Source organism: Mobula hypostoma, chromosome 5, assembly GCF_963921235.1.
Source record: "Mobula hypostoma chromosome 5, sMobHyp1.1, whole genome shotgun sequence".
Lineage (NCBI taxonomy): Eukaryota > Metazoa > Chordata > Chondrichthyes > Myliobatiformes > Myliobatidae > Mobula > Mobula hypostoma.
In genome coordinates this window covers 32512350-32539831 of record NC_086101.1, presented here as the reverse complement: position 1 = coordinate 32539831, position 27482 = coordinate 32512350, and the positions used below count along the sequence as shown (strand labels likewise).

Sequence of the window (27482 nt, the reverse complement as noted above, 5' to 3'; positions counted from 1 at the left end):
AGTGCATGACTTGTGAAACATCCAATCTCCAGATGATCAGAATGTATAACCAGGACCTGGATGAGATCAATTGGCCACTCAAGCTTTCTTTATCTTCTTGTGTTTTTTTTGTTCTGCATTGGTTCCGATTAGCAGTTATTTTGTTCTCCTTTTCACTCGTGTACTGCAAATGACATTAACAATCTTGTATCGAGAAGATCATAACTTATCTTAGTCTCAACCGCACATTCTGGCTGCCCGCCCCATCACATTATGCCCCCCATCACATGACCCCTTTGAGTTCAAATCCCTTGTTAATATTCACCTAAAATATTTTCAGTGAATCTTTTACCACAGCCCTCTAGAACAGAAAATTATAAAAATTCAGATCCTCCGAAAGAAGAATTTCCTCATCAACTTAAATGTTCTGAAACGGTCTCCCTTGTTCCTGTACTGGACAAAGGGAAGCACCCTCAGGTGATGTGATTGAAACGTTTCAGATTCTGAGGGTGATAACAGGGTGGATGCTCTCATTCTTGTGAGTAGAGGCCCACCCAGCCACCCTGTTCAGTATTCTGCTTGCACCTTTTCACAATGATGGAATTTCCATAACTGTTCCCGTTTCTATTTTAACCTATCTTCTACTCAAGCTTTTTGATCTTCCCATTCCGAAGACTCATCCTCTTCCCTGATGTTTTTGCACCTTAAGCATTCCCACTTTTCCCACACCTGTTGTTAAAACACTCCTTCAGGTATTTTTTATTGTGATACAGTGCGGGATACACCCCTCCAGCACTTTGAGTCATGCAGCCAACCGATCTCCCAATTTAACCCTAGCCTAATCATGGGACAATTTACAATGACCAATCAGTTTACCAACCGGAACGTCTTTGGACTGTGGGAGGAAACCGGAGCATTTGGAGAAAACTCACGTGGTCACAGGGAGTAGATACAAGCTCCTTACAGGCAGCGGCAGGAATTGAACCCGGGTCGCTTGTACTGTAAAGTATTGTGCACCCCACCATGCTACCCAGGCAATGTGTTCATAACTGCATCAAACTTGTGAATGAAAACACGTACGTTCCCCTGATTCCTTCTGGTGCCATTACTGCTCACCTTAAAACTACATCTCTGTTATGTGGAAAAGCTTTTCCACAATCACACCTCATACATCTGTACATCTATCTAACTGGTCTCCTCTCACCTTTCTCTAATCCAAGGAAACAAACACAGCCTTGCCTGTCTCTCCTCATAAATTAAATGTTTTATCTCAGGCAAAATCCTCTCCACCTTCTCCAGCACCACCTTGTCCTACCTATAGCAAGCTGACCAAAACTACACACAGTACTCCAGCTGTGGCCTGGCCAAAGTTTTATTAAGTTGTACCATGATTTCCATGCTGTTAGATTCTACGTCCCGGCTCTGTGGGGCAGCACACACAAAATGCTGGAAGAACTCAACAGGCCAGGCAGCATTTATGGAGAACAATACATACAGTCGATGTTTTGTGTTGAAACATCGACTGTACACTTTTCCATAGATGCTGCCTGGCATGCTGAGTTCCTCCAGCACTTTGTGCGTGTTGCTCAGATTTCCAGCGTCTGTAGATTTTCTCTTGTCTGTGAGGCAGTATCATCTTGCCCTCCTTCATCTCCTATATGGAGTGAAGGAAGCCACAACCTAAGGTTACAAGAGGATCTTCATCAACTGGGGAAGTGGATATGGGAATGACTGATGGAATTTCACACTGACACGTGTGAAGCCCTGCATTTTGGGAAGTTAAACCAGGCCAGGATATACACAGTGAATGCAGAGTCCTGAAAAATATTACTGAACAGTGAAACATTGTAGTACACATGCATAGCTTTCTGAAAGTAATGACACAGTTAGACAGAGTGGCGACGAACATGTGGTATGTTTGTTTTCATCGACTGAGACATTGAGCTGGAAGCCATGTTAAGTTGTACAGGCTGCACGGTCTGTTTTTCTGGTTGCCTTGCTAGAGGAATAATGTGATTAAGCTAGAAAGGGTTCATTAGACAACCACAGGAATATTGCCCGGACTGAGGACTTCAGTTCCAAGAAGCGATTAGATAGATTGAACAGAGGAGGCACATTGATGGGCATAGATGGAGTAGATAATCATAGTCTTTTTTCCAAGGTGAGTGAATCTAAAGGTAGAGGGAAAATAGTTATGAATATCTGAGGGGTAAGTTTTACCACACAGGGTGGTAGGTATGAGAAATGAGCTGACAGAGAATGTCGTAGAAGCAGGTACAATTACAAAGTTTGGACTGACACAGGACAGGAAATGTGTCAAGGGCTCTGAGTCAAGGTAGACAAAGGCAATCGAAGTAGTTAGGTATCTCGGTTTGCATGGACAAGTTGGGCTGAAGGGCCTGTTTCTGTGCTGTGTTATGAACCATGTCATCTACTTGTGCAGCCGCCTTCGGGAATCTGTGAACTTGTATAACAAGGTCTCTCTGTTTCTCACCGCTCCTTTCACAGTGTGAGTCCTATCCCCATTAGACTTACTACAATGCATCAACTAGCACATTGGGAATAAATTCAGTCTGCCAAGTTACAAACTGATCAATATCAACACAGTACCTAAGTGTACCCTCCCTCCTATCTGTGTGTGGTACACCACTCGCCACACCAGTCCTCTGCCACCTATTCTGGCAGCTCATTGCAGGTAACCACCACCCTCTGAGTGGAAAAAAGTGCCTTCAAATGCCCTTTAAATTTCTCCTGGCCCACCTTGAACCTACCCTGGGTGCATGAAATGTGTTGCCAGGGGTAGTAGTTGAGGCAGGTACATTATGGACATTTAAGAAACTCTTAGATAGGCACATAGATAACAGAAAAATGGAGCGCTATGTAGGAGAGGAGGTTTAGATTGATTTTAGAGTGAGTTGAATGTGAACATCGCGGGCTGAGGGCTCTATGCTCCTCATAATTTTATAAACCTCCCCTCTGCATCAAACATTACACTGTCTCTCCTTATAACATCACTCCATTCCAAACAACATGCCAGTGAATCTCTTCTGCATTTTCTCCATTGATTCCTTCTTGTCATATGGTGACCAGAACTGCTTGTACTACTCCAAATTTAGTCTAACTAATGTTATGTAGAAATGCCCCAGACGAACAAGGCAAGCATATCAAAAATGATCTTCATTACACTGTCCCTATGTTGCAACTTTTGGCGAGACATGAATGTTACATTAGAAAAATAGAGGGCAATGGATAGCCCTAGGTAATTTCTAAGGTAAGGACATGTTCAGCACAGCTTTGTGGGCCAAAGGGCCTGTATTATGCTGTAGGCTTTCTATGTTCTATGTTACATACTGTAATCGGGGGAAAATAGGAGTGTGGAGGTGTTGGAGGTGAAGGTGAGCCACCAGAGTCCTATTTAAGGTAGATTATGTCGCAAGATGTGTGACCTGAAGGTAGATCTACAGGTGTGTTCCCAAGAATGTACTGTCCTTATTCTTCTTGGTTGTAGAGGCTGCGGGTATGGGATATGCTGTCGGACTGGCTTGGGCAAATAACTGTAGGACCTTTTTTTTTAGATGTAACACACTGTAGCCATAGGAACTGCTGATGGATGGAATGAATGTTTAAGATGGTAGGTGAGATGTCAAGCGGATAATGTCATGGTCTTGAGAGTTGGCACTGCATTCATTGATGTAAGAGGAAGGCATTCCATCATACTCCAGATACATGTAGATGTAGATGATGGAAACCATGAAGTTCCAATTGGAGGTGACAAATTGCATTGAGCCACAGTCACCGTGAGGAATACACATCCAGGGATTAAAGTGGAGGAGAGCTGCCAAGGTCTATTTCCAACATGGAAATAGACCTTTCATCCCAACTTGTTCATACCAAAGGCACTTTCCTGAGTTAGTCCCTGTTGCCTGCATTTGGCTCACAACCCTTTAAATCTTTCCTATCTGTGAACCTATCCAAATGTCTTTTAAGTGTTGCTGTTATTGGGAGAGAAAGTAAACCAGACATGATTGAATGGCAGAGCAGACTCAATGGGCCGAATGGCCTAATTCTGCTCCTATGACTTACTGCCTTTTGGTCATTCTGCTTTTCACAAGTCTGTAATCTGAGGAAGAAAACTCAACTACAGCACTCTCTGACCCCCTTTTTTACTCCATTAGCTCCAGTATCTCAGCCCGAATCCCAGGTAACCTCTCCTTTCAGACCAGCCTGCCAGACAGGAGCTTGTCAAAAGCCTTCCACGTAGATAGTATCTACCACCCTACCTTGCCAATCTTCTCGGTCACCATAGCACCCCTTTTTTAAAAAAAAAGGAAATAAAATTTGTTGAGACCATGATATCTCACACATAAAGCCATACTGACTATCTGTAATCAGTCTTTGCCCTTCCAGATAGACTCTGCCTCTCAGAATCCCCTCCAGTAACTTTCCCACCACATATGTTAAGCTTACTGGCCTGAAGTTATGTGGTTTGCCTTTGCAGACCTCCTTAATTAAAGTTAGAAAATTGGCGAACCTCTAGTCTCTGGTACTGCTACCCCAATGGCTAGGTAAGATACGGTTATCTCTGCCGGGGCCCCAGCAATTGTTTCCCTTTCTTCCCACAATGTTACAGGAAACACTTCATCAGGCCATGGGGATTTATTCACCTTTATGTGCCTCAATCGTACCAGCACCTCCTCGTTTGTAATATTGAAATATTTCAAGATGTCACAGTTCTCTCCCCTGAATTGCTAACCTCCATACCCTTTTCCCATTCCAAATATAGATGAGAGGTATTTGCTTAAGACATCTCCCTTGACTCCACACATAGCCATCCACACAAGGGACCCTATTCTTTCCTGGATAAGCTATTGCTCTGAAATGTACTTATAGAATCTATTAGGATTTACTTTTACTTTGTTGCAGAGTGTTATAAATTTTAGTTGTAGTTACTGTTGGTTTGCCCTTTCTCTTCAGACTTCAACTGTTCCCAGGTTTTTTGCAGCCCACTCTGAGGTTGTGTTGTTAAATGGATTTGTGCAGCAGTCGGTACCATTTTTCAATGCCAAGCTCAAGCAGATAGTATGAGGAACACATGCAGGTAGGTTTAGGCAAGTTGAAGCCACTCTGCAAGCATAGCTGAGGTACATTAATAATCTGCTTGGCTATTTCGATGTTTGCTGGTAAAAAGGATGAGCGGTAAATGGGAGGCTTTTATGTGTGATATCAAGTGGGATGGCATGTTCCTGCTTGGGTGAAGGACAAGGCTGACAAGATTAGAAAATCCTGGTTGAAGAGAGATTTTAAGGCTCTGATGAGGAAAAAGGAGCCATACATAGGGTTTAGTGGGATCAGGTGAAACCATTGATGATCATAAGAAATATAGAGGGACATGAGAGAAATCAGGAGGACGTAAGAGAAATAGATCTGGCAAGAGGGTATATTAAAAGTAAGAGGTTTCCTAGAGGCTACAGTGCTGAGGATATTTCTGTGGAGATGAGAGTCCATGGTCCAAGAGCACAGCATCAGAATGAAGAAACAACCTGTTAAACTGAGATGAGGAGGAATTTCTTCACCGGGGGTGGTGAACTTGTGGAATACCTTGTCACAAAGGTCTGCAAAGGCTGCTATTGGGTGTATTTCAGCAGTGAATGATAGGTTCTTGAATGGTAAGAGGGTTAAGGGTTACAGGGAGAGGTAAGAGTATTGGGTTGAATAAGAAATCAGCCATGATTCAATGGCAGAACAGACACAATGGGCCAAATGGCCTATTTCCGCTTCCATATCTTATGGACTTGTGGCAGTGAGTGATGATGTCTTGTGCTGTGAGTAGGAATTGTTGACCTTAAAGCACATTGAGGTGAACATACACAGACTCTGACCAAGATCATCTCTGGTTGCCATGTGGTGAGCTGTGCCCACAGTTCTCTGCGTTTTCATGCTGTCATGAGCCATACCAAGCTGTGGTGCATGCAGGTGCAATTCTTGCTATGGTGCATCAATATAAATTGGTGGGGGTCAAAGGGGACATGCCAAATTTCGTTAGCCTCCTGAGGAAGTTGAAGTGCTAGTGAGCTTTTTTGACCATGGTGGTGAGCGGTCTTGACTGGTGTCAACGAGGTCGGACCAGGTCAGGCTACTGGTCATGTTCACTTACAGGACCCTGAAGCTCTCAACACTTTTAACCTCATCACTGTTGATGTAAACAGGAGTATATGCCCCCTCCTTACCCGACCCCCCCCCCCACACACACACCCTGTCCTGAAGTCAATGATCATTCCTTTTGTTTGCTGATGTTGAGGGAAAGATTGTTTTCATGAGACTTTGTTAGTTTAGATGGTTAGATTGCATTGGATCCAGAGAGAGACAATAATTGGATTTGTAATTGGTATGATGGGAAGCGGAGAGCGATGGTTGAATATTGTTTCTCAGACTGGAGGCGTGTGACAAATGTGCCACAGGGATCAGTTCCTGACGTGGTTCATTAGCTTAAATCTGTGGCATCAAGGCAATATACTAGGAATCTGGATTTAAACAAAAGATCCTACAAAAAAAGGTGGATACAGCCCAGTCCATCACAGGCAAAGCCCTCCCGACCATTGAGCAAATCTGCCACAAGAAAGCAGCTTCTAGCATGAAGGAACCCACCATCCAATCCATGGTCTCTTCCTGCTGCTGCCATCAGGAAGGAGGTACAGAAGCCTCAGGTCCCACACCACCAGGTTCAGGAGCAGTTATTATCAGGCTTCTGAACCAGAATGGATAACTTCACTCACCTCAACTCTGAACTGATTCACAAACTGTAGACTCCCTTACAAGAATTCTACAACGGCTGTTCCCAGTGTTATTTATTCACAGGTTGTCATATTTTGCACATTGGTTGTTTGTTAGTATTTGTTGTGTGTAATTTCTCATTGATTTGTTGTTCTACGGAGAATGCCTGCAAGAAAATTAATCTCAGGATAGTACATAATAAACTAATAATAACTCTAATAATAAATTTACTTTGCAATGTCAAACTTTTAGGATCACATAGCATTATCCCATGGGGTGTTTTTTGCTTTTCATGGGCAAACAACAGAAAATGCTTGATGTGGCCACTAATACCTATGTGATGCTTTCTGCAAAGCTGACTGTAAAAGTGTGCCACTCCTCTTTGACTTTATTGGGGCCACAGCACTTATGCCAGGTTCATTCTGATGCAGATTTCCTGGCCTGGGAGATTGGGTGGTGTCTCCAGTAGTTTCTGTTGCTGTATTGGGATCTATAGTCGGCCATTAGTGAAGCCAGAGGCATTGTGAAGGATCCTGTTGGTAGCTTCATCCCACATCAGGGCTATGCCTTAGGAAATGGGTATGGTTAAGTTCAACTGAAATGTAGGCATCCGAAGACGATTTCCCCAATTAATCGAGTAGGTAGGCTTTCCCAGGTGAATATACAAAATTGCTATTGTGCAAAAGGACGAGATCATCTCTCTTTTGGCTGTTCAAAGTGAAGGAAGGCATTCAGCATGCTATAAAATTTGCAGTTATTTTGTAAATAACACTATTCTTTGCACTTCTGGTCAGATGCTAACTGCATTTCATTGGCTTTGTATCTGTACTCGGCACAATGATAATAAAGTTGAATCTAATCTAATAAATGGTTCCATTGAAAAGCATGTAGAAGCCCATTTAAACAATGGAAGGTGTGCACAACCATAAAAAATACCCATCCTATCCGGCAATCCGGCATCACCTGTCCCATCAGATGATCATGGGTCCATAGCTCCCACACTGGTCTCATCAGTGACCTGAGAATTCACACAATCCAAAGGACTGCCTGAGAGGATAATCTCTAAATCATTATCCATGTGGTTATGTCACATTTCTGTGCGGAGGATCTTGGAGATTACAATTTGCACTTGGACTACCCGAACTGTAAAAGTAACTGCAAAATCATATTGTTACCATTTTCTGATATATTGTTGATTCGCGATAAGTACCATACAAAAAAGTGAATTTCTTATACTCTGTATGTACAAGTTAAAGATGGGCAAATAATTATATTTAGTGTTTAGTATTTAGATAAGGAAAGGCACATGTATAAATGGAGTGGGGGTTAAAATGTGCAATAGATCATTTGGCTGAGGTAGCATTTAGTATTTATATAGTCAGTGTGAAATCATTGTACAAATTGTGCATGAACCTTATCAAAATGTTCTGTGATTCAGTGAGGACTTCGTCAGGTGTTCAGTGGAAGAAAGTTTGCTGCAATGGTTTGGAGCACCTGGAATTTCCATGTTGAGCTTTACTGACCTGTGATAACTATACTGGTTTGAACATTATCTTCCACCTGTTACATTCAAGTATTCCAATGCGGGTTGGTATATTTTGTATTTATTCACTGGGATTGATTAAACAAAAGTGAATGATGAATTGAAATTATAAATTGAATTACACTGGAGGGGATTTTCACCTGTTTAAAACCAACATCTGCTTAAGTTTTAGGGAGTTTCCCCTCCTCATTGCAGGAAATGCTCAGAGATAAAGCTGGCAGTGTTACAATAGGCTCTGAAAACAACGTACAGACACCTCTTTGGAACGCGAATTCAACCGCTGAGGCATAATGTAAAATGTTAGGTAATAGCCACACATTTTTAGTTACTTCTCATTTTCCAATTTGCTTATTCACTGTGTAAGAGGGAATTCAGTCCTGCTCAAAGTCTTTAAAAGGCCAACGAGCCAATATCTTTCTAGAAAATTTCTTCTAAGTCAAAAGAAATGAGCCCAAATCCAGTTAAACTAGATTTGGGTCTTCCTGGTTCTGACAAGATGGTGAAATTTTTGGGATAAATGATGGAAGAATGTACTGCCCGGAAAAAGAAGCATCTGCTTCCCAGTCACAAACAAGGGGACATTCCTCCAGCGTTTTGTGTGTGATCTACTTACCAAAGTAAATATGATTGATGGTGAAATACCCAGAGAGTTCACCATATAATGCAAATCACAACCTTGACTGGAGTTTCTTAAAAACATGATTAGTAGAAGCAGAAGCAGCCCATTCACTCCTTGTGCTGCTCCATCATTCAGTAATATTATGGCGAATCTTTTACCTCACTACCTCATTTCCATTGATTGCCTTCTGTCTAATAATCTGTTGATGTTTGTGTTGCATTCCCTGTGACTGAGCAAATACAACCCTCTTAGGTAGGAAACCTAAAGGATTCCCTGACCTCTGAATGAAGAAGTTGCTATGTCTGTCCTGAGCAGCCAACGCCTTATCTTGAGACTATGACCCTTGATTTTAGACACCTAACTAGGGAAACTACAGGATTGTACAGGTAGGTAAGGAGGTAGTAAGAATCTTCTATGTTTTAAGAAGATGATTACTTATTCTACTAAACACAATAGAGTTTAGGTCCTATCCACATAATCTCTATCCATGTTACAAACCCATAATTTGCCGTACCTCTACTGTCCCTTCTGTTTCAAGTCTGTTCTTTAGCTTGGGAGACCCAACAGTATGCAGCAATCTAAATACAACCCAAACCAGAACTGGAATAAATTGATTCTCTTCCTGTACTCAGGCATTTCTGCAGTAAGGGCCAATTTCCGCTGTGAATGATCAGTTTTAAGTGATTCATGTACAAGGTTTCCCAGATCTGTCCTACTGATACTTTTCAACCTCGTTCCATTTGAAAGAAAATATTCTGTTTTTTTAAACCAAAGTTAGTGACGTATTCTTTTTCCACATAATATTCCATCTGCTGGTTCCTTGCCTATTCATTTACCCCATTTGTTATCCCCTTGAAGCTTCTTTGCATTTTGACAGCCCATACTGAGTCTTTATAAGGCATTGGTTGGACCACATTTGAGTATTGTGAGCAGTTTTTGGGCCCTGTAGCTAAGAAAGGTTGTGCTGGTATTGGAGAGGGTCTAGAGGAGGTGTATGAGAATGATCCTGGCAATGAAAGGAGCTCTGGGCCAATACTCGCTGGTGTGTGTCTGGGGAAAGTTGTCTCAAACAGTGTGCAAATTGACCTACAAGAGGATAGAGATGTAGAGTCACACAAGACAGAAGCAGGCTGACCAAGACTTCCATCTGAACTAGTCCTATTTGCTTATGTTTGGCCATATTTGAATAAAACCTTTTCCATCCATGTATCTCTCCAAGTGCTTTTTAAATGTTGTTAATGTAGCTGCCTCTATCACTTCCTCTGGCATCTTGTTCCATAGACCAACCACCCACTGTGTGACAAAGTTAACCCTTAGACTGCAATTAAACCTTTTCCCTCTCACGTTCAGACTATCCCTACCAGTTCTTAAATCCTTGTCCTGGGAAAAAGACTGCGTGCGCTCACCCTACTATGTGCCTCATTATTTTAGACACATCTATACGATCACTCTCATTCTCCTATTCTCCAGTGAATAATGTGCCAACCTGCTCAACCTCACCAAGTGCATATCTGACTGAAGTTCTACAGAGCTGCAGTATGACTTGCTTTAGTTTTATACTCAACACTCCTGCCAATGAAGGCAAGCACGTCAAACTCCTCCTGTAGCATGTTATCCACTTTCAGTGAACTATGGACATAGACCTCATGATCACTCTGTACTTCAGTGCTATGAAGGGGTCTACCATTCCTCCTTTCATTAGATCGTCCAAAGTATTACACCTTGCACTTGCCTGGATTAAACACCACCGGAGACTTCTCTGCCCATATCTGTAGCCTACTGTATTCTTTGATGGTCCTAGTTTGTGTTGTCTTAGACATGATAAAATGACGTGGAGGGTTGCACTACTGACGAGGGAGAATGTCACTGTAGGACATACTGGAGAACTCATCTGCAGGGGCAATTTGAGTGCAGCTCCAAAATAAGAAAGGTGCAGTTCTGCTGATAAGATTGTACTACAGGCTCCCAATAGGCACAGAGAGGAGGAGGAACAGATATGTAGATAGATTATGGAATGGTGTGAAAACAACAGGATCCTTAATACAAGAGGCTTAGATGGGGCAGGATTTTTTTTTTAGTGTGTCCAACAGTAGAGTCCAGCTAGAGGAGAAAACCTTGTTTTGGAAAATGTGACAGGCCTGTTAGTGAGTGAACATTTTGAGAATTTAACCACAACTCTTCATATTTAAGGTAGTAAAGATAAAGTCATATCTTACTGGGAGGTCAAATTGTGACAGGATAAGACAGGAGCTGAGGGTGTTCATTGGGAGCAGTAGCCATTGGACAAGTCCACACCTGACATGTTGGAATCATTTAAGGAACAGCTGGGTGGAGTTCAGAATTGTCTTGTTCCAGAAAGGAGCTAGGTAAGACGAGGGAACTTTGGATGACCCGAAAAGTTCTAAATTTAGGAAATTAAAGTATATGTAAAATTTTGGACTGGAACCTTGTAGAATATAAAGGTAACAGGAAAGTGCTCAAACAAGTATTTAGGAAGGCCTCAAAGTCCATGAGATGTCATTAGTGAGCAAGATCAAGGAAATAATGTTGTTAGTGTGGTTAGTAAGTTTACTGATATCACCAAAATCAGTAGTGTAGTGGACAGTGAAGTTTTAAGCAGGATCTAGATCAAGTGGGGAAATGGTCTGAAGAACAGCACGTGGCATTTTGGCAAGTTAAACTAGGACATGACTTGCACAATACATGATAAAGCCTCTGAGAGGATCATAGAAACTGGGTGAAACCTGGGCTGCAGCTACATAGTGCCCAGAAAGTGGTGACACAGTTGAGTAGGATATTGAGTACAAGAATTCAGATGTCACCTTACAACAGTACAAGTTGTTAGTGGGACCACACTAGGACTACTGAGTACATTTCTGGTAGTCCTGCTATGAGAAAGATGTGTTTGAACTGAAAAAGGTTTATAAAAGGTAGAGGAGGGTGTTACCAAGATTGGAATGCTTGAGTTAGAAGGAGAGGCTGGGACAGTTTCCCCCTTGAGTGTAGGAGGCTAAGGGGTACCCTTATAGAGGCATAAGAATCCTGAAGAGCAAAGATGAGATGGATGCCCACAATGTTTTTCCCCAGGTAGAGGAGTCTAACACCAGAGACAGTGGACATAGATTTAAGGTGGGGGTAAAGGTTTAAAAGGAACATGAGGCTGTTTCCATGCTGTAAAACATTATGACTCTGTCCCTTACTTCTACGGAACTTCAGGCTCTGCTTAAATAGGTTTCTCCACTGGATTTGATCAAGTCAGATTAGCCAAAAAAAAACAATTGCAATTCATTTTGAAGATTATATCAGGAAGTTAGAATCACTCGTGCTGGCCTTGTGCTGTTCTTTTCACTGTGCCAGAAGTATTGTAGGAATTTAGTTTACTAGAAGGTCTGTCACCAATAATGGTTAAAGGCAGTAATTTTAATTTAACAGTGTAGTTTGTGGTTTCTACTTTCAGACATTGAGATGTTTCGATGTACTTAAAGCTGAGTAGGATTCCAGCTCCTCAGCAGAACACCCTTTGTAAATTGACATCACTGAGAAGTATTGTTGGAGGCCCCTACAGGTTACCGGAGTGGCTGTCACAATGTGACATCATCTGGAAATGCCACCGCATTAGCCTTGGAGCGGTGTATTGACATCACTGCCTGTTTTTTTGTCAGGGCTATTAGCGGAATGCAAGTTTTCATTCCCCATGAGAAGGAGTCAAGGCCCTCTGAATACTTTTGATAGAATAACTGGAGAAAGATGAGGATTTGACTGAGTGGAATGCTCATCCACAGAGCAGAATGCTGTACAAGGCATAGGCTTTATCAAACAAGTTGTCCATTACTAGCCGAATATCTTGACTAATTGAATAAGATTCTGATGACTATTTGCGAACATAGCAGATTATTCAGGTAAGCCCTCTCTATCCTGCAGGAAGCACAAATTTCTTCCTGACACACTGTTCTCTGTAACCCTAGACAGACTAGATTTCCATGATGAAGGCCGGAAGTGACTTGCCTTTGTAGATATAGCCCCATTCCAATATATCGACTCAAAGAGCATATTGACACTGTGATCCTTGATGACATACGGAATAGTATCAGTCATTATTCTGAAAGAACTCTTTTGCCTCCTCTAACATTTGAACGGGGTTTGCAGTGCTTTCCAATTTGTTAGCATTTGCTGCCTTCACTGTTACTGCTGCCCGACCACTAACAAACGCAATAGAGAGAATGACGGAAAGGAGAGGCTGTGGGCATCTAGCCCATTAATGCTGGAGCGTTCAGATGACCAGGATTTGGGGAAGATCTTCATTTAAAGGCCTCTTCCTTTCCCCCGAACCAAAGGTTGACGCCCTTACTGAACCCACAGCCTGCACCACAGTGTTGTTGGCCCGTAAACACAACCGGACCAGACACGTGATTAAGACAGAGACTGCACATCCTGTGTCGAGTGACTGATCACGTAACATCCTTAAGCCTTACCGTGATCCACAGGAGCACGGTGAACTGTCCTCTGGTTGTTTGAATGGGTACAGCTCCAGCATTTCTCAGGAACTGGAACCAAGCAGCCTGGTTAGTGGGTCCCTGATCCTGACCCATCACCGTAAAGGCTCATTGCTTTTGTCAGTGTACGGTGACTGCAGTCTGTGCAATTACTTACCCAGGCAGACACCATCTTCTAAAATTCTTACCACAAGAACAGCAGGTGCATGGAAACACTGCCATCTACAGGGCGCTCTCAAGTAGTACTCTATTCTGACTCGGAAATACAGAGGATTTCAGTTCATTGTGACACATCTGGACCAGTTCATTTTGACCCAATTAAGTGGCTGTCCCAATTAGCCGGTTTCATGCAAATAGTTAAAAAGATATAAAAAAAAAGACAAACTACCTTTTAACCGAGTAACAATTTTATGTATATGAAATACACAACAAATTAGAACACTAGTAATACCTCTAGCCCTAACCCTAACCCTAACCTCACTAGTATACTATAATCACTTTATACTCACTAGTAATACTATAAAACTGTATATTAGTTCCTAATAGTTGTCATCAGAAGAATTCATTCAGTGTACACTACTGTGTTCTTTTGATTGACTGTAAATGAACAAAATCAGCCCAGGCACTTGGTGCAGATAACAGACTGTCTTCATACTACAAACTTTGTAATTTTTTTGACAATTGCATCCCCCAAATTTTCATTTTCATTGTAACATTCAAGATGATTGCAGATACCTTCAAATTCTTCATAGTTCCTAATTTGTTGAAGTACTGGAATAGCTTCATTTTCACTCCCAGCTGTTTCTGGTATCTCCATGCCTTAACGCTTGAACCACAGTGGAGCAAAACAGTCTCAACTCACCAACAATTGTCACCAACTATCAACGACAAAATGCATGCAACTCTCGCTGTTTAAAACTGTGTGCTCTAACTACGGTCTGTTCTAACGGCCACACAAGTGCAAACCACTGACACTAGTTTGGCAACAGTCTCCCGTCCCAGTGAAATGGCATGGTGTCCCAAATAAATGAAGCGAATCCCAGCTATTTTCTCGTCGATTAGTTTTTGTTCTTTACGAGTCGTCCCAAATAAGCTGTTGCTTGATTAACTGATGACTCAGTTAACTGGAATCCACTGTACATTGCCAGTCCTTCATTGCCATGAGTTCTCCCTGGAACTCCCTCCCCAACAGTGCTGTGAGAGTACTTCTAACAGAAAGCACTTCTTGAAGGACAGTTAAAGATGGGCAGTACATGCCTAGATCCTAAAAAATGAATAAATAACTTAAAATAGACCCATAGAGTTCTATTCACTAGTACACCACAATTGTCATAGTAATGATTAAAAATCCCAACCCTTTCCCCTCAGATGTGTCGGCCCTAAGTATTTATCCTTTGGACCTCTTTCCTTATTCTAGTGTTCTTATGAATAGTTTCTGTGATTGGTTGTGATAGCTGGTTAGAGTCTCCTGAGCTGCTTCTATGGTTAGATCAGGTGGTTGCAGTGGGCAACTTTGAGCAGTCATGGGCCATAAGGTCCTGTTATAAACTACAGCTTCCCAGCCCTGATGTGGTTATAGTGTGCTACTAATGATTATCAGTAGGTTTACTGATGAATGGAGGTAGGGAAACCAGGGATGTCTATGGAGTTTGGCTGGGGAATCAAGGAGGAGGTTGATTGGTCTGGCTGGGTTTAGAGGGGATCCCTGTTATCTCAAGAGTTGGTGTGTAGGAACGAATCTGACTGAGGAGGTAACCTTGCTTGAAATGCCTTACTCTTGCATTCTTCAGTAATTGCTGCATCAACTTTTGAACTAAGTGTGTTGTCATTTTATTAATGAGAAAGCTAATAAATTGTTTCCTTTGACAGCAGGAGATCCTAAGGAAATCCAAGAAGTCAGAATTCACCCCACTTGCTCCTGCACAGACTTCCATCTACACAAACAACATGCACAGACCCCACGGAGAAGGAAAGCCTCTCTCTAATCCAAATTCAGGAAAGGTGACGCATACATATTGGACAGAGGATGAATATTGTAACAGTCTATCAATGTTCGACTATTCTGGTAATGACGACCCTTCCAATCCTCGCTCTCTGTTTGTTGGATCTGGTCTGGAAACGCCAGTATAGAAAAGAATATTGTTGATTTTGAATCTAATCATTTCTTGTTTTAGTAAAACAAATACGATTGGGTTCAAGATCCACTTTCATATTAAGTGTTCATATTAGTTTTCAAATTAAGTGTACATTAATATGACATTCTATATTCTGCCTGGGTTGGTGTGTCCTACAAAATACACAGTCCGGTACTGTGTGGCTGGAGCCATTACACAACTGTATTATCCTTTCATTTTCTTCGGAACTCCGCTTTGTCATCCAGTAATATTCAAGCATTGTAACATCCAACAAACTGATCATCATCCTATCAACAAGGGGACTTCAATGGAAGGAAAGTTTTGTTCATTGTTCACCGTGTCTGTCAAAGTTCCTTTATATTCATCCTTTAATAAAGCTTACTTTGACTTTCTATGCAAGCAAAATTCTCTGCAGTTCATCAAGAAATCGCTATTAATTTGCTGTCTCTAATTGGTTCATGCAAACAGCAAATGAACTCTGGTGCCATTTTGAGCATTGTCCAGAAGGAATGGAAGAGGGAACTTCGTGACATCAGCCAATGTCACTGCAATTTTTGCTGTTACCATGTTAATTATTGCAACTGTTTGCTGATTGCTTTAATTTCTGGGGTGCTATTACATTAAAATGACATTAGCTACATGTTAATTCAGGGACCTATAATCTTGACTTGCCTCCCTATGCTGGTCCTTATTGCAGTAGTTTGTATTTTAAGCCTAATGTTAGAACAGCTTACATTGAGCCAGTCTACAATATTGGTTAGTTCACTGCTAATTCACACCTTATGGAATATTTGATTCTTTGTCTGGTTATAATAATCATGAATACTCCATACGGGTTAAAAGACAGATTCGGGCTGGTCACCATCTTGATTTCCTAATTTAATTTAACAACTCACATTGATATTTCATCAGCTATTGCAAAACACTTTGCAGGAGCATTATGAGATAATATTTAGCACTAGATCACTCAACTAGGACAGATGTAAGGTAGCTGATTGAAAATAAAAAGCCAGAAAGCCATTGGGCCAACAGCCCAAAATCATAAAAACTGAACAGACATTAATAGTAAGCAAAATGTTGCCACTTTGAAGCCCAGTGCCCCTGAGGAAACAACTGGTTGCTGCATATATTGTTTTCTGACGATTTGTTTGTTGTTATTCAATATCTTCAAATTGTTTCCGGAAATCCATATCAATACCGTAGACATTCCTTTCCAAAATATTAAGGAAGAGCGCCACGTTAGCATAGCAATTAGTGCGGCACTATTACAGCTTGGGGCGTTGGAGTTGGGAATTCAATTCCAGCACACCATCTACAAGGAGTTTGTGCATTCTCACCGCAATCACATGGATTTCCTCCGGGTGCCCTGGTTTCCTCCCACAGTCCAAAGACATACTGTTAATAGATTAACTGGTCATTATAAATTGCCCTGTTTAAAGCTAGGGTTAAACAGGTGGGTTGCTGGACGGCCCGAATGGCCTGCTGGGTGCTGTATCTCTAAATAAATAAAGCTGCTTTTAATATCAGCTTTTGAAATTCCTGCCATATTGCCCAACTCTTCCCAGAAAATTATGGGAAACTATCTTTTTCCAGGCAATAGTAATTGCCTAATTTGATTTACAGAATTATATTTGAAGAAAAAAAAACATGCCAATAAAGTGTAAAGTTACTGAATAAATCCTGCAGTAACTTTTGTTGAGAAAGAGTTTTGTTACAAATCGTTAATGACCTCTGGTTGCTGTAGAATTTGCAGTGCTGGTTGTTAGACCTGAGAAACCAGCAGCTCTCTCTCTATTCAACACACACAAAATGCTGGTGGAACGCAGCAGGCCAGGCAGCATCTATAGGAAGTAGTACAGTCGACGTTTCGGGTCGAGACCCTTCGTCAGGTCTCGACCTGAAACATCGACTGTACTTCTTCCTATTGATGCTGCCTGGCCTGCTGCGTTCCACCAGTGTTTTGTGTGTGTTGCTTGAATTTCCAGCATCTGCAGATTTTCTCTCTCTCCATTTCCTGTTTAAAGAAATTGCTTTATTTGAACAATTAAACTTACACCAACATGGTGAGGTTGGTACTTAAAGCAGAAATAACTTTATTATTGCAGATCATATTTCTGCAGTCATATTCACTCATCTGTATCTAGAACATGTGAAATTGCGGGCAAGTTTTGTATAGCTGTTTCTAAAATGTATCATTGCAGCAAAATCAGGGCCAAGGATTAGACTGATACACACATGTTAAAGCTTTCTTAAGAAATGTCAAAGGAAGCATTTTGGAAAGAAAGGATGTGATTAGTCGTATAAAATTGTATATTTATTACTCAGGAGGAGAGAATCTAAAGAATGGCAGGTAAGTATCGTGAGGGTGACAGCACAGACTGGCAGTTGTTAAGGTAAAAGATATTCTACATTTCATAAATAGAGTGCATTCTGGTTAATTGGGACACATCAGAATCAGAATATTTGGCCTAGTTAAGCGGCTGCCCCGTTAGGTTTAATTGGTAAATTTAATGTCAGAGAAATGTATACAATATACATCTTGAAATTCCTTTTTTTTTTGCAAACATCCACAAAAACAGAGGAGTGCCCCAAAGGATGAATGACAATTAAATGTTAGAACCCCAAAGACCCCCCCCAGCTCCCCCCCCCCACACGTAAGCAGCACCAAAGCAACGATCCACCCTCCAAAAGCATCGGCAGAAAAGCACCCAGCAAAAAGCATCGGCACCCCCCACCGAGCACTCAAGCGTGCGGCAAAGCATCAATAAAGGCACAGACTTGCAGTTCTCCAAAGACTACTCATTCACCCGGTATTTGGCATACCACAGGCTCTCTCTCTCCCTAATAAGGGAAAAAGAGGTGTCTCCGTTTCACAACGAGAGGGGAGACATAACAAACAACTTGCTGATTGGGCACATTGAGCTTGCTGCTTTGAAGATCTTCCGTGTTCTCCCGCGACACGGCAGTCGGCGGCACCAGCCTCGAATCAGCCCATCTCCAGAGCCACAAAAACCCAGCACCCTGGTATGCTAGCCTTTTGGGCCGCGTCCTTGGCATATTGAAATGCAGTCAGTCGTGAGGCCCTGAGAGCAGGTCCCATTCCCGCAAAGAACCAAAGTCAGCATGTAACTCCAGGTCAGGGTCTTCAAACACCCCTGAAAGGGAAAGATAGAGATATTAAAGATGGAAATAGAGCTGTTTGCGAAGATGCAAACAAAGGAGTTGCCATTGGGCGCCATATTGACTAAGCACAGCTTTCAGATTAGCTGAAGTTTCATGGAAATACTTAAGAATGTGTATAAAAATAACAAAATACTGTTCAACTGAGTAACAAATCATGCATTTAAATGAAATACAGAACAAATTCGAACACTATCAATACTATTATAGTATTATAAAACTGTGTACTAATTCCTAATAGTTATTGATGGAGGAATTCCCCCAGTGTATGTGGTGTCCAGGAGCTGAAGATCACTGGTGAAGGGAGCTTGACTTGTCCTTTATGGGGCATATCACACACCTTTGATCCCCACCACTGCATACTCAGCTCTTAGCTGTGGCTCCAAGTAACTAGCTGTTTGCAGGCAGCAGCAGCCACACCTGGGTCACCACTTCAATAGGTGTTCTAAACCAGGCGAGGGTAGCCGTCAGGCTTTATAACCCGGTGAGATGGGGACGTGCCTGTCCAGTATGTGAAGTCTGCTCCGGCAGTCTGGGCAGATGAGATCAACAGTGAGATCCAGCAGTTCTGCAACGCTTTGTGGAGAGCAAAGAACATGATAGGGCACAGTAGAAGTCATGGTTATCCACTGAAACCAATGAAGACACCAGGCTGTGACGACTACTTGTACCACTGGGCCTGGTAGAGAGGGTGGAATTGTCCCAGTGTAACAGCTTTTCTACTTTACAAAACCCTCCCGCAGAGGGTCAGATATGATAGACACCCAACACACTGCTGTGTTCTTTTGATTGGCTGTAAATGGACAAAATTAACACAAACATTTAGTTCAGATAATGGACTGCCTTCATAAAATGCTTTCGATGATTACATCTTCCAAATCTTCACTTTGTGTTGTAACATTTAAGATGATTGTAGATGCCTTCTAATTCTTCATAGTTTCTAACCTAGAGTAGGTTACATGGTTGGCACAACATTGTGGGCCGAAGGGCCTGTGAGATGCTGTAGATTTCTATGTTCTAATTTGGAGTAGTGAAATCATTTCATTTTCACTCCTGGCTGTTTTTGGCATTTCCAAGCCTGAATTATTGAAACCAGAGTGAGCAAAACAATCTAACTCGTCTTGCTGCTTATTTCTCACCAACTATCAATGCCAAAAATCACTATTTTTGAACACACAGACATGCAGGTGACACTATTGAGAAACTATTGACTCTAAGCATGGTGTAGTGTTGGCATGGGTGGTGAAATTAGTTAACTACAGCTACACAACTGCATGCAGCTGATGCCGGTTAGAAACTGTGGCAATAGTCTCCTGTCCCAATTAAGTGGCACAGTATCCCAAATAAATAAAGGGGATCCAGGCCATTTTGTCGATTAGTTCTTGTTCTTTGAGTTGTCTGAAATAAGTAGTTGCTCCTATTAACTCTTAGCTCAATAAACTCATGCTAAATCCTTACTAGTTACAAGATAGTCTGATATGGATTAACCCGAATAGTTTAAGTGCTGAGATACTTAAATTAAGTGCCAATTGGAGAACCTGTTCTTGTTTCATTTGAGTAGACGAGATGAATATTCAATACGATTCAAAAGTGGATTCAAAATTGGCTGGGGGATAGGAAACACAAAGATAGTGATTGAAGCTTATTTGTTGGAATGAAGGCCAATGAGTAGTGGTATGCTACAAGGGATCAGTGTTGGAACTTGTTATTTATCTACATAAATAACTTCTATGTGAATGTACAAGGCTTGATCAGTAACTTTGCCAATGAGATTAAATTAGGAGATGGTTAACACAAACCACAGGGGGACCTTGATCAGTTGAGGAAGTGGGCTGAGGAGAGGCAAATGGATATGTGAGGTTATTCATTTTGGAAAGTCAGACTAGTATAGGACTTACATTATGCTTCAATTCCTTGGTGTTAACATGTCAGGGGATATATCCTGGGTCCAACACATGACGCAATTATGAGCTAGACACGCCAGGGGCTCCACTTCATTCAGGGATTCAGCATATCACCATAGACCCTTGCACATTTTTATAATGTATGAAAGTTCTGACGGGTTACGTTATGGCCTAATATTGAGCCTCTTCTCATTACTATCATCAGGAAGGAGGTACAGGAACCTGAGGACCCAATCTTAACAATTTAGGGACAACTTCATCCCCTCCACCATCAGATTTTACAAACGGTGCATGAACACGGTCTCATTGTTCTTTTTTCACTATTTTTGCAACTGAGAATGTCATTGCACTGTACCGCTGTTGTAAAACAACAAATTTCACACCATATGTCACTGATAATAAATCTGATGTAATGGACAGAGGGACTTGGGAGTGTAATGGAAGTGGCTTCACAGGTAGATAGCATGGTAGAAAGGCATTTAGCATTGTTGTATGGTGAAAGGGGAAAGATTTAAAAGGAAGACTTCCATACGCTGAGGATGGTGAGGATATGGAAAAGTTGCCGGATGAAGTGGTTGAAGCAAGTCATTGTGAGAGTGGACCATGTAGGAGTGGAGAGATGAGGCTTTGGCAAGAGAGGCTTCAGTGAGGAGGCACGGGTGAGTTGTAGGTAAGAATCAGGTAAGGTTTTTGTTTCCCTGTTAATCCACAACCTTAGATAAACTAGTGGTCAGGACAGTGCAATGTTCCTCCTGCAAGATGTGGAAAGTCTTCCTGATGACTGTATCTGCAGGAATTGCACCCAGCTGCAGCTCCTGACAGAAGATTGACTGAAGGAACTGCAGCTGGAGTTGGATGTATTCTGGATGTAGGCGGGATAGACCTACCAGGATTATCAGCTGCAGCCCATAGATAGCTGGGGGACCACCAAGGGAAGTGAGGGGAGTAAGCAGATGGGACATGATACCCCTATGGCCATTCCCCTTAGTAACAGGCATACCCCATTAGATACTGTATGGGCATAACCTTTCAGAAGCCAGCCATAGTCACCTGGTCAGCGTCACTGTGCCCGGTTCTAATGCAAAAAAGGGAAGGGTGAAGTCAGGCAGAGCGATATTGATAAGAGGCACAGATAGGCAGTTAAGACTCCAGGATGGTGTGCTGCTTTCCTAATGCCAGGATTAAGGATGTTTAGCAGCATGTGCACTCTGAGAGGGGAGGGTGAGCAGACAGTTCATTGTCCAGATCAGTACCAATGTCATTGGCAGGAGCAAAGATGAGGTCCTACAAGGTATTTTAGGGAGATACATAGGAAGTTTTAAAAAAGAAACAAAACTTCCAGAGAGTTTTCCATTGAGAGTGGGGGAGATTGAGGACATGAGTTGAGAGTTAAAGGGCAAAAGTTTAGGAGTAACATGAAGGGGAAGTTCTTTACTCAGAGAGTGGTAGCTGGGTGGAACGAGCTTCCAGCAGAAGTGGTTGAGGCAGGTTCGATGATGTCATTTAAAGTTAAATTGGACAGCTATATGGACAGGAAAGGAATGGAGGGTTATGGGCTGAGTGCAGGTCGGTGGGACTAGGTGAGAGTAAGAGTTCGGCATGGACTAGAAGGGCCGAGATGGCCTGTTTCCGTGCTGTAATTGTTATATGGTTATAGTTGTAATCTCAGGATTACAACCTGTGCTAAGTACTAGTGAGGTGAGAAATATGTAGATAGTTTGTACAGTTTAAAACATATCTAAGGAGATAGTGCAGGGGGATGGTTTGACATTTATGGATCATTGGACTCTATTCCAGGACCAAGTACAAACAAGGCAATCTGGATTTGAACTGGGGTTATACGAGCTTTGGCTCAGGTTAACGTCAGATATCTGGGTCTTGTGGGGGCCGGAGATCACAGGGCATGGAAGATTTAGTGGACACACAGCAGGCAAGTTCTCAGAGAATGGTTAGTTTCAGGTGCCCTACACAGATTTCTGGTCTCAGGATGCAGTGTGGTCAGGGACAATACATCAGGGTGATGGGGCTGTGGTTAGGGTCGGGTCCACACACCATGATCACATCGCTGGGTGTGCTGTGGTCGTGTGCCACAAACCAGAGTCATGATGCAGCGGGTTAGGGGGTCGTCACCATGGCATGGTGGAGAGGCCTGTGAACTCCTGAGAGCCTGAGAGTGCTGCTACCTGGAGTTTAGCCATCTGGTGCTTAGCTCCTGCTAGAGTGACCAGTGGGCGGTAAGGTCAAGGGGTTAGTTTCTGACAAAGATTGATCCAACCAAGACCTCATTGGTGGAGCTGGCGGAAGACAGTGGCACATCACAACAGCAAATCAAAGGAAGAGTGCAGCAGACCTACCTACAGCCCATTACACCTCTGTCATTTAGGGTAGCCATGAAGGTCCTTCATCTCGGGCGGTGTTCAGGGCTTCCTTCATCACATCAGCAGCGTGGTTTTCAGTACTGTCAGTCATGCAAATTTCAGATGGAGACTCAGGAATACTGTCACACACAGATGGAGAAGGATTCTTCATTGCTGTTTGTTTAACAGTTTTGTTTTACCAGTTAGGGTTGTTTGCCCTGAGCTGGACTCCCAAACCTGGAGGACCAGTGGACCACTCTTGATCTGTTTGGCATGGGTGACCCTACCAAGAGCCAAAGCATAAAACTCTGACTGCAGTCAACATAGCTGTCCAGGTCATTGAGGCGCACAAACTTCTAAACCATGACAAGGTTGTGGTCCTCTTGGAGAAACTGCAGCAGAGAAGGGTCCCCAATCATTTTGCATTCCCTGCCCCCGATCTGTCAAGGACCATGTGGTGGCTGCCCATGGATCAGCCTTCCCGCGTTAAATAAAGTCATGCACAGGCGTTTTCCATTAAGGGAATCCTCCCTAGCCCAAATGTCATATGTCTTATGGCATAGGAACAGAAAAAGGCCATCTGGCCCATCGAGTCTGCATTGCCATTCAATCATGCCTGATCCTATTTTGCCCTCCTCAGCCCCATTCCCTGGTCTTCTACCTGTAACCTCTGATGCCGTGTCCAATCAAGAACCTATCAAGCCATGCCTTATATACACCCAACGACCTGGCCTACATTGCTGCATGTGGCAACAAATTCCACAAATTCACCACCCTCTGGCTAAAGAAATTTCTCCGCACCTCTGTTTTAAGTGGTTGCCCCTCTATGTCCCCACTATGGGAAACATCCTTTCCACATCTACTCTGTCTAGGCCTTTCAACATTTGAAAGATTTCAATGAAAAACCCCCGTTATTCTTCTAAACTCCATCGAATACAGAGCCAGGACTATCAAACGTTCCTCATCCCCGTTTTCTTCTGAACGATCTCCAATGCGAGCACATCTTTCCTTAGGTGAGAAGCCCAAAGTGTCGACAATAGTGAAATATGTGGATCTGAGATTGGCCTCTGCAGTCACCTGATGACCCACCATTAGACACCCCCTTAGGAGAACATCATACTCAACTCTAGTGATCGCACTACTTCTGGAAGGTAGGGGACTTATCAGGATCAAATTTTAGGATACAGTACTAGGAGGTCGGGGGTCAGAGTCCACACAACAGAGTCAGACCTTAAGAACACCTGAAAAGATCTCAGGCTGTAGCATTGTCAGGGACTGCATACTGTGGATCAAATCTCAGGGTATGGTGGGATTTGGGGCCATTCACTGCTCTCATATCTCAGGATGTGATAGGGTCAGGGGCTACACGTAGGTGTCAGCTCTCAGGATGTGATGGTGTCAGTGGTCAACCACTGGTGAAACGACAGGGTGTACTGGGGTCAGTGGTCACACTGTGGTGTGCTGCAGATCTCTGGATGACCTCGGCTGAGGGGTCACACCACCCATGTCACAACCAGGATTCTGTCATGGAGTCTGGGCGCTCTCACAGGAGCATCCACACAATCTTTATGCCAAGCCAAGAGGTGTGAGTTCCACAAAGAGCAGGTGTTGATCTTGGGCCACATCCTCACCCCTTCCAGTGTTCAAATGGACCCGTTTAAAGTTCAGGCAGTCACAGAGTGGATCAAACCAGGCGAGGCGCTTCATGGGGATTGCAAGTTCCATTGCCGCTTCATTAGAAACTGAAGACGTATCGCGGCACCAGTAAATGCACTCACTCACCATGAAGACCTCGGCAGGATCCCTATGGAGAGTGAAGTAGACCAAGAATTCTTAAAGCAGCACCGGCGCGTCACCACTACCCCGGTCCTGCAACATCGAGACCCATTCCATCCAGTCATCGTCGAGGTTGACACACCAGATACCGGCGTTAGCGCTGTACTCTCACGGCAACCTTCTGTGCATAATCGGTCGCACACCCGTTCTTTCCGTTTCCGTCGCTGGACTCCTGCCCAGTCTAACTATGATGTCAGGAACCAAGAACTTATGGCCTGGAGGCATGGCGACACTGGTTGGAAGGGGCAGAACACCCCCTTCTGGTAGGCAGAGATAACAAGAACCTCACCTACAGTATATTAGTGACGCTAAGAAACTTAACTCCCGTTAAGTCCACTGGGCTCCCTTCACCACTCAGTTTAATTTCGCCCTGGTCTACCGCAGCAAGGAAGCACAAGGCCGATGCTCTCTCTCCCGCCAGTTTGACATGTTGGAGCCCAACGCCAATCGCCAGCCCATCCTTCCGTGCACATGCGGAGCTGTTCCAGAGACTTGGAGAAAAGAACTAGAGGTGAGGGCTGTCCACGGTCGGATTCTGGCCCGGGTCGGGTGGGGGAGGGCCGACGGGGACATCCAACCGGCTTTTATCGCCGCCACTGTGCGTCTCAGGGTGTTGGCGTGGGGTCGCTCTTCCCGCCTTTGGACATCAATGGACCCTGAAATTTATAGAGGGACTATTTTGGAAGCCGTGTAGGTCCCAAAATGTCCACGACTTCGTTTCTTCCTGTCCCACTTGCACTTAGAAGAAGTGGTCATTTCAGCGGCCTGCCGGTCTGCCCTGTCCACTGCCTGGGCCTGGCCGCCCCTGGTCCCACCTCTCGGTGGATTTCATCACCGGTCTGCCTCCGTCAGGGGCGAACACTACCATTCTGGTAATTGTGGTCCGGTTCTCTAAAGCAGCTCACTTCAGCTCGTGAGGCGGCCACACTGATGGTTCCGGCTGCACGGCTTCCCTCAGGACATGGCGCCCAATCGAGGGCCACAGTTCAGGTCCCGTTTTTGGAAGGCTTTCTGCTCTCTTTTGGGAGCCACAGCCAGCCTCACATCTGGTTTCCACCCCCAATATAACGGCCAGACTGAGAGAGTGAATCAGGACTTGGGGACGGCCCTGCGCTTTCATGTCTCTTCCGACACGGTAACCTGGAGCGCGCAACTGGTTGGGACAGAGATTGCCCACAATAACTTCCAATCGTCCTCCACTGGTATGTCCCCCTTTGCACGCAAAAGGGATTGCACCCACTGCTCTTCCCTGACCTGGAGACTGATGTGGGAGTTCCCGCTGCTGAATAATTCAGCCAACGCAACAAGCACACGTAGGGGCTGGCCAGGGCTTCTCTGCTGCGCGCCCAGAAACAATAAACCCGGCAGGCTGATGGGTTCCGCCGACAAGTGAACGCTCTAAAGCCGGGGGGCTGGGGGGAAATATCTGGCTGACGTATGGAGATTTCCACTATGAGTAGGGAGTCACATGTTGGTCTCATAGTTGAGAAGGCTGTCAACAGGGCCTCCTACAGGCTGTGCCTGCCACCAAATATGACGATTCACCCCGCTGTTCCTGCCAAACCGGTGACTTCCTCAACGTTTCCTCCAGTCTCCATCCCCCCTCACTCCTCCCCGCTTGGTGGATGGATCTCTCGTCTATCCTGGGCGGCTATCCTGGCTTCCCGCTGGGTGCGGGGCTGTGTTCAGTGGTATAGCCCAGAAAAACGTACTTGGGATCACGCTCGATAGACACCGGACAAGTCCCTCCAGTCGGGGTTTCCAGCGGGCACAGATCTCTGGCGCCTCGGGAGGGGGCCCGGTCACCGCCGCGGAGTCCGGGCGTTCTCGCAGGCGGACGCTGAAAGAGAACTACAGTCACCCTCGTGAGAATTCACACATTCCAGCCAATTATGGTTTCTCGCAATTGTATTCAGCTCTGGACCTCGTGTGTCTGTCTTGTCAAATCTTGACCGAAGCACAGCGACGACAATGCTCTCTGCTTACCTTAGCCCACGGTCCGGGAAAGAAGACGCGTGCTTCATATGGACGAAGTTAAAGGAGCGATAATAATTTAGTTTTAGGTACAGTGGAGGAACTACCGCACGGAACATCCCCCCTAAACATACAGGATTGACCTCTGGCGACAAACAGAAGCCGGAACCCAACCAAACAATACAGTGTAAGACCCCACAGAAATGTTACCAGACGGGGTACTGCTTGACGGACGGAAGTAGTGTACTCACAACAGAGCGAGAGCGGGAGTTTGTAGGACGGGAGACAATATGGTGAAGTGGGGTTTAAAGACCAGCGAATCCTGTGAGTGTGGCGAAAGGGTGCAGAACATTGAACACGTTCTGCGCAACTGCCCACTCTCACCTGATTTAGCCGACACTGACCTGCTCAACGTCAAGCAAACAACACTAGAGTGGCTGGCTGTCTGGTGTGACAAGCTCTGATGATGAATTTAGTTTTAGGTTACTGCTGCGAGCCGCGGTGACGGCGTTAATTTTTATTTAATTTGAGAGTTCTTAGCGGCCCTGCTGGCCTAGCATTTACCATTTTCCTTTGGTTCTGTACAGTTCTTATTCGAACTGAGTCTCTCTCGCTCTCTCTCTCTACCTCGTGGTCACACACAGCGATTCCGTCTCGGGGTCTGCAGGGGTCAGACACCATCTGGTAGGGT

At 43.9% G+C, this 27482-nt stretch overlaps 1 protein-coding gene across 8 annotated transcripts in view; it reads left to right on the top strand.

The window, feature by feature from the left end:
- Window positions 1-17214, top strand: part of atp11a (ATPase phospholipid transporting 11A) — a 172343-nt gene extending 155129 nt beyond the window's left edge. For 3 of the 8 annotated variants that reach the window (XM_063048310.1, XM_063048314.1, XM_063048315.1), the window contains one exon: window positions 15275-17214. In XM_063048310.1, the coding sequence (XP_062904380.1) occupies window positions 15275-15535 (261 nt within the window). In that variant the 3' untranslated portion in view covers window positions 15536-17214. Of the gene's footprint in view, window positions 1-8188; window positions 8338-8488; window positions 8598-15274 lie in introns of all 8 variants that reach the window. The other 5 variants (XR_010018007.1, XM_063048316.1, XM_063048311.1 and 2 more) reach the window with 5 other exon arrangements.
- The last annotated feature ends 10268 nt before the right edge of the window (window positions 17215-27482 follow it).